Source organism: Mandrillus leucophaeus, unplaced genomic scaffold (assembly GCF_000951045.1).
Source record: "Mandrillus leucophaeus isolate KB7577 unplaced genomic scaffold, Mleu.le_1.0 Scaffold8, whole genome shotgun sequence".
Lineage (NCBI taxonomy): Eukaryota > Metazoa > Chordata > Mammalia > Primates > Cercopithecidae > Mandrillus > Mandrillus leucophaeus.
Genome location: NW_012108696.1, coordinates 3059593 through 3067293, shown reverse-complemented (window position 1 = coordinate 3067293; position 7701 = coordinate 3059593). Strand labels below are relative to the sequence as shown.

Sequence of the window (7701 nt, the reverse complement as noted above, 5' to 3'; positions counted from 1 at the left end):
AGAGACGGGGTTTCACCATGTTAGCCAGGATGGTCTTGATCTCCTGACCTCGTGATCCACCCGCCTCGGCCTCCCAAGGTGCTGGGATTACAGGTGTGAGCCACCACGCCCGACCAATAAAACTTTATTAACAAAAACAGCCACAGGGCCACATGTGGCCCTGAAGCCATCATTTGCGGCCCTTTACCCCCTCCCACTCCAGCATTCCTACCAGATGCAGACGAGCTGCCTATTTCTTGCACTGCGATTGGTCACTTTTTTGTCACTTGTCCTTTGGAATGGAGTTGGGTGGGTTGGGGGGAGCAGTTATGAGTCTGCTCTACATGGCTGCTTCTTAATTTTTTTTTTTGAGACAGAGTCTTGCTTTGTCACCCAGGCTGGAGTACAGTGGCGTGATCTCGGCTCACTGCAACCTCCACCTCCTGGGTTTACGTAATTCTTCTGCCTCAGCCTCTCGAGTAGCTGGGATTACAGGTGCCTGCCACCACGCCCGGCTAATTTCTGTATTTTTAGTAGAGACGGGGTTTCACCATGTTGGCCAGGCTGGTCTCGAACTCCTCACCTCAGGTGATCCTCCTGCCTCGGCCTCCCACAGTGCTGGGATTACAGGTGTGAGCCCCTGCGGCCGGCCCATCTTGGTTTGTAGAGCACCCTGGATGCGAGGCAGACTGTCACTCAGCCGGCTCAGCCCAGAAGTACGTTCCCACCGGTCAGGGAGCTCTGGGACCAGGAGCTCCCAGGAAGCTGAGTTTCTCCTCCTTGTCTCCCGACCCCATCACCACCAGTCTCCATTTACCATGGAGGGGAGCTAGAACCTCGCCACCCAAGAGGGATACCGAGCGCTGGAGACCTGGGGCCACTCACCGTGCTGGAGGATTGAGTGCTCAACCAGGATTGAGTTGTTTGTTCATTGATTGAGCTCCTACTGTATGCCCGGTTCTGCGCTGGGTGCTAGGGACGCAGATGCACCATTTCAGAGTTCCCTACTGCAGAGAGAACAGTGGGGAGTGTAGAGGCATTTAGAGCAAGGTTGTTGGAGCTAGTCCCAGGTGGTGTTCCAATGAGTAGACAGATGCGGGAACGGGAATTCCAGGCCAAGGGAACAGAACAGGTGACCCGAGGGAGGGGGCTTGATGACTTTGAGAGCCGTGGAGGCCAGCGTGACTGGGCCAGAGAGAAAAAGAGAAGGGAAGGTGGCAGGCGCCGGCAGCAGACAAGCAGCCGGGGCTCCTTCTGAGGGTGGTGGGACCACAGAAGGGTGTACCGCGGGGGAGCAGTGTGGTTTATGTTTAGAAAGGCAGGCGGGCGCGGTAGCTCACGCCTGTATTCCAGGCACTTTGGGAGGCCAAGGCAGAAGGCTTGCTTGAGGCCAGGAGTTTGAGACCAGCATGGTCTATGTAGCAAGACCCTAGTCTCCAAAAAGAAAGCAAGCAAGCCACCGAGAATGGTGGGTATTGGGAGTGCCCAAGCATTGGGAGACAGACAAGGAGAAGTGTCGGTGAGCCATGGAGGGTGAAAAGGGGAGACCAGCTTCAATGGGTACGTAATAGGGAGCTATGGAAGGTGGCAGAGAGAGAGCATCCTCTATACAGAAGCATACAATGGGACCCAGACAGGCAGGAGTAGTGGAAACTGTGTAAGGCAATGGTAAGTGTCCAGAGGTGACAGGTAAGGTGATGGGGAGCCATAGAAAACTACAGGGAGGTCTACAAAAATTTTTTAAAAGATAAAAAGAAAGGTGTCCTCAGGCTGCTGTAAATGAACCCACTCAGCGCTGTGGACCCTGGGGCCAGGTTTGTGCTTATACATAGCAGGAGGCAGAGCATCTCTGAGCCCCACCCAGTCCATTCCAGGAGCACCCACCCCCAAGTCATGACAACTTCAGATATCCCCAGACATCGCCCAGTGTCTCCCAGGGCAGCAGAGTCACCCCCCAGTGAGAAATATTCTAGCCTGCTCAGTTCCCTCACACAAGCCTCCCCCTAGTACAGAAGAGGGACCCAGCCAGGTGCAGTGGCTCATGCCTGTAATCTCAGTGCTTTGGGAGGCAGAAGCGGTAGGATTGCTTGGAGCCAGGAGTTTGAGACCAGCCTGGACAACACAGCGAGACCCCCTCTCTACAAAAATTTTAAAAATTAGCCAGGCATGGTGGCACGTGCTTATAGTCCCAGCTATTCAGGAGGCTGAGGCAGGAGGATCACTTGAGCCCAGATCATTGAGACTGCAGTGAGCTATGATTGTGCCACTGCACTTGAGACAGCAAGACCCTGTCTCAAAAAAAAAGAGAGAACTGACTGTAAAGGATGGCACCCAGGGCTGAGGTCACGCAGCCAGGCAGGAGCCGGACACGTGGCCGGGCACTCCCTGAGCCCCAGGCTGGAGGGGTGGCCGTGCAGTGCTCAGAACCATGCCCATTTCTCTCCCGTCTCTGCCCTCAGAGGACCAGCTGCCCTCCGGCTTCCCCAACATCGACATGGGCCCGCAGTTGAAGGTGGTGGAGCGGACACGGACAGCCACCATGCTCTGTGCGGCCAGCGGCAACCCTGACCCTGAGATCACCTGGTTCAAGGACTTCCTGCCCGTGGATCCTAGTGCCAGCAATGGACGCATCAAACAGCTACGATCGGGTGAGTGTGTGTGGCTGACAGGACGTGGGAGCCTCGGAGGGCAGCAGGGGGTGGGGAGCATCTGCAGGCCCCAAGCTGTGGGGACTACTGGAGGACAGGGAGAGACAGCGTGCGGCCGTGGCAGGCATTGGCACTGGAGGAGTGGAGGCAAATGTCTTCAGAGCTGCACACTGAGGATATTAGGGGGCACAGATGGGCATGAGTACCGGGGAGCTATAGACAGTGGTAGAAGAAGAATGCTTCAACACCTGGCCAGTGAAGATATAATGGTGCAGACATGCACAAGGGTGGGGAGTTATATAGGGCCATGGTGGGGGGAGAGCGTCTCCCATACTCAGGCAGTGAGATCACGACTGTCACCCACAGACTGTTGTGGGTGATAGGAAGCCACTGAGGGGGCTGGGCACAGTGGCTTATGCTTGTAATCCGAGCTCTTTGGGAGGCCAAGGCAGAAGGCTTGCTTGAGGCCAGGAGTTTGAGACCAGCATGGTCTATGTAGCAAGACCCTAGTCTCCAAAAAGAAAGCAAGCAAGCCACCGAGAATGGTGGGTATTGGGAGTGCCCAAGCATTGGGAGACAGACAAGGAGAAGTGTCGGTGAGCCATGGAGGGTGAAAAGGGGAGACCAGCTTCAATGGGTACGTAATAGGGAGCTATGGAAGGTGGCAGAGAGAGAGCATCCTCTATACAGAAGCATACAATGGGACCCAGACAGGCAGGAGTAGTGGAAACTGTGTAAGGTAATGGTAAGTGTCCAGAGGTGACAGGTAAGGTGATGGGGAGCCATAGAAAACTACAGGGAGAGAGTGTCTTCAAGGCTGAGCAGTAAGAACATCATGGGACAAAGACGAACAGAGGTGATGGCGGGGCTTCAGGTCTGTAGTGGGGCACTGGCGGGCAGTCCAGCCTCTCTGTTCAGGCCCTGGGGGAGCTAGGGAGACCTTGGAACACACAGAGCCTTGGGGATGGGCGGTTCCACCATTGTGTCTCCACAAAGCACCCACGTGGCCCATCTGCGGGTCCATCTGTCTGGGGGACTGTGTCTGCGTGTGTGTCGTCCCCTGCTTCACGACATGTCCACGTGTGCATGTCTGGGCTCCCCGTGCCGGCCTGGCCTGCCTCCCGCGTGTGGGCACAGGTGTGCAGGCCTCGCCGCTGTCATACATGGGCCTCCCTTCCCCCACCCGGAGCAAAGTGTCCGCCTGCATCTCGGCCACACGTGCACCCACGTTGCAGTCACTCCCGTGCCTGTGCACACAGGGCGGTGACCCGCGCACGTGCCTCTCAGCCTGCACCTCCCTAGTGCTTGTGCGTGGGGACACACGTGGTGGAGCTGTGTCTCCATACATTGGGAGAGCACACGTGTGGCTGCACATGCATGTGTGTCTGTGTCATGGATTTACTGTTTTCAGTTGTGCCGGGCTTGACGCCCTGCCTTCATTCAGGTCACTGTTGAGATCACCCTGCACCTTCACACACACACCTCCTTTTGCTTTCTCTCTCCCCTTCCTCCGAGGACCCCGCCACGGAGTACCACCCTCGCAGCAGTCCCTCCCCAAATCATCCCCAGTGCCCCACACTCACTGCCCATCCTTGCCCCCCACCAAAGAGCCCACCTACCCGTTCTCCGCTTTCTGCTCCTGCTTAGTGAAAACCGAGCCCCAAAAAAGTTCAGACATGGAGCCCAGAATCTCTTCCCTGGAGAGACTCAGACCTCACACTGCAGGGACAAATTGCCTCCCCTCTCCCAGCCCGGCTGAGGATGTTTGCAGCTCCGAGGCCTCTGCAAGCAGGGGAGCGGTGGCCTCAGTTTCCCCATAAAACATGCCTATTTCCTTGTGTTCTGGTGACCTCTGCAGGATCGAATGTCTAACGCCTGCTAGGTGCTTAGTGAACATAAACCACTTTAGGAACCGTAAGAAGTGTTATTGTTATTATTATTATTCTGAGCGTCCTCTCTCCTCCCCCGCCCTCCCCTCCTCGATGAGGACACAGGATTCTTCCTAACCACCTGTTAACTTCCTGTTCTCTTTTCTTATCCTCCTGTTGTAAACGTTCAGAAACCTTTGGTAAGTCTGATTTCATCACCACGTCAACAACTAACGCCCCATCCCCTTTGTGCCCCTTCTGCCCCCTTCTCCTCACCAAACTAACAGCCACCGTGATGGTAACTGTGACCCACTCTGCCTGGTATGTTATACTAACGCCCTCTCCCTCCTCCCCAACGAGCCCCTCAGCCCTCCCCAGCTGGGCACTAGTGTGCAGCGGAGGAAAAAACCCAAAGGAAAAGAGGAAAAGAGACAAGTCCACAAGGGGCCAGGCAGACCTCAGAGTGGAGGCTGAGGGGGGTTCAGAGGCATCCTCAGGCTCATGGAACTTCGTCCTCCCCCACTTTCTTCTTGGCCTTAGCCCTGCTGGAAAAGGATTTAATTACAGAAGTTTGGGGGCTGGAGCTGGGCGTGGGGTGGAGATTTTTCCAGCGTAGCTGCTACTGGGCACTGCTCATCCACTTTTCTCAGCATTCAGCCTGAATCCCCTGAAGTCAGTTGTGGGACTAATTCATACTAAAGTGAGAGTGACTGATGTCAGTCTATGATATCAGTCCTTTCATCTCTTTCCGGGTGGGAAGTGGAACACCGTTTAATGTCTAAGAGCTACATTGTTTCCGCTTGATAGAATAGCCCTGAGTGATTTGGCCAACTTGAAAAGACTTCTTTTTTTTGAGACAGTCTCAGTCTGTCACCCAGGCTGGAGTACAATGGCACCATCTCAGCTCACTAAAGTCTCCGCCTCCCCGGTTCAGGCAATTCTTCTGCCTCAGTCTCCTGAGCAGCAGGGATTACAGGCACCCGCCACCACACCCGGCTAATTTTTGGATTTTTAGTAGAGACCGGGTTTTTACCATGTTGGCCAGGCTGGTCTCAAACTCCTGACCTCAGGTGATCCACCTGTCTCAGCTTCCCAAAGTGCCAGGATTACACCACTGGGCCGGCTTGAAAAGACTTTCTGTAACCCTGGCTTCCACCATCGTCATCCCAATGTCCTAGCAAAGGCCAGCCTGGATTTCTGCTGACTCGGATTCCCGTTCTCCAGGGTGTAACTTTAGGCAAATTCCCATTTGCTCCCCGGTAAAGGGTGCAGAGTGACCTCACGAGGATACCTCGAAAGATAATACAGGGACCCCGAAAACTTCAGGCCAGAAGCTTCTCAGCCCAGGAGGCCGGAGAGCTAGGGTCAGTGCCCACCCCCGCCTCGTGATGGGACCTCAGAGATTCCCCTCTGAGCCTCAGTTGGCCCATCTGTAAAATGGGTTTGGGCCACGCAGAATGAGCTGTTTTTTCACATGTCTGGCCACTCCTGGCAGATCCAGGTCTTAGGATCTTCTTGGCCCCAGCCGGCCAAGTTATCAGCTTATCGGCCATCGGCAGCAGAGAGAAGGGAGCCCAAAACTTCTCCCTGGATCATGAGCAGAGGGGTAACGTTCCAGCCCTGAGCCACCTTTTCCTGCTTTGCAGTTAACCGTCCCTGCCCGCAAGGCCCAGATAAACAGGTCTTTCCTCTTTTCCTCTTGGTAAGAAGGCTGCAGGCCTCTCCCCGTCCCTCCTACTTGGCCTGTCTGTGACACCCTTCCTTGGCTGTTTTAATGCCTGGCCCTGGGGCACTAACCCCACCCACCTCCCTGTTTCTAACAAGATAATTCCTGTTGCTCCTTGTCCCTTCCTAGTCTGGACTTGAAAACAGCCCCTTGCTGGGCTCCCTAAGAAGGAAAGAAGGAAGGCGGGGGTCATGAACCTCCCTCCCTTGGCCCAGAGGGAAGGCCACCAAAGGCCCAGGCTGACAGACCTCCCCTGGGCATACAGACGCCCCTCAGCCCGTCCAGAGAGTCTTCTAGACTCCATCCCTCCACCCCCAGAGATTCCCGCCTCCTACAGGAAGCCCTCCTGCTTTGACAAGCCCTCAGACCTCACCCTGCTCTTAGGAGGCCTCTTCCAGCTTCATCAGCAAAGCCTGCAGGGTCCATATGCCCAGGGCTGGCTCGATCCCCTCCCCGGGGCAGAGTGCAGAGGCCTGGCTTATGGCCCCGGCCCAGCTTCCCTGGGGCCCCCTGGCCCCCCACGACCGCCTTGTGACATTCACCTGGTTCTCTCTGCTTCCCTTACAGAAAGCACTCCGATTCGAGGTAAGAGGCTCCTCACTCACCCAGCCACTCACGCTCTCTCTCGCTGCCCACTCAGCCCCTCAGGCTCCACTGGGGCTGTCCCCAGGCCCGCTTCCATGCGTGTCCACCCTGCCACCACCCTCGTTCCACCCAGTGTTAGTCTGGTCTCTGCGTCTGTGTCTGTGTCTGTGGCCGGGGGGCCTGAATGTGGCCGAGGTGACTCCTCAGGTCACCTGACTGTGGAAGGCCAGGGGGCTCTCTCCCCCTCTGGGAAGGACCCTACCTGGCAAGACCCCCAGAGTGCTGGGAGCCCCATGTTGTTTAGCCACCTCTGAAATGAGCAGTGCAGGCCGGGCGCAGTGGCTCATGCCTGTAATCCCAACACTGGGAGGCCGAGGCAGGTGAATCATCTGAGGTCAGAAATTCAAGACCAGCCTGGGCAGCATGGTCAAACCCTATCTCTACAAAAAACACGAAAATTAGCTGGGCGTGGTGGTGGGCGCCTGTAATCCCAGCTACTCGGGAGGCTGAGGCAGGAGAATCGCTTGAACCCAGGAAGCAGAGGTTGCAGTGAGCCACCAGGATCACGCCATTGCACTCCAGCCTGGGTGACAGAGAGAGACTCTGTCTCAAAAAAAGAAAAAAAAAAAAAAAAAAGCAAAGTGGGCCTTCCAGCTCCACAGTTCTTTCTGATCTGGAGGGTCTAACCCAAGGACACGTAGAGACACGCGCTCTCAGGTCAGTCTGCTCCATCCGTTATCCCCCACCCAACTGCTGCCTCAGAGAAGAGCCAAGAGAAGGCCTGAGTGGGAACCCTGGGGAAGAATCAGTGTCCAGCCCTACCTTTGCTACAAATGCTGTGTGACCTAGAGCAGTCTCCTGACCCTCTCTGGGCCTCCTTAGTGATGGAGATACT

At 55.9% G+C, this 7701-nt stretch overlaps 1 protein-coding gene across 1 annotated transcript in view; it reads left to right on the top strand.

The window, feature by feature from the left end:
• The window catches only part of PTPRS (protein tyrosine phosphatase, receptor type, S), a 92610-nt gene that overhangs the window by 19198 nt on the left and 65711 nt on the right, over positions 1-7701 (top strand). The window contains exons 4-6 of the mRNA XM_011967475.1: positions 2439-2627; positions 4687-4695; positions 6789-6806. Of these exons, the coding sequence (XP_011822865.1) occupies positions 2439-2627; positions 4687-4695; positions 6789-6806 (216 nt within the window). The remainder of the gene's footprint in view (positions 1-2438; positions 2628-4686; positions 4696-6788; positions 6807-7701) is intronic.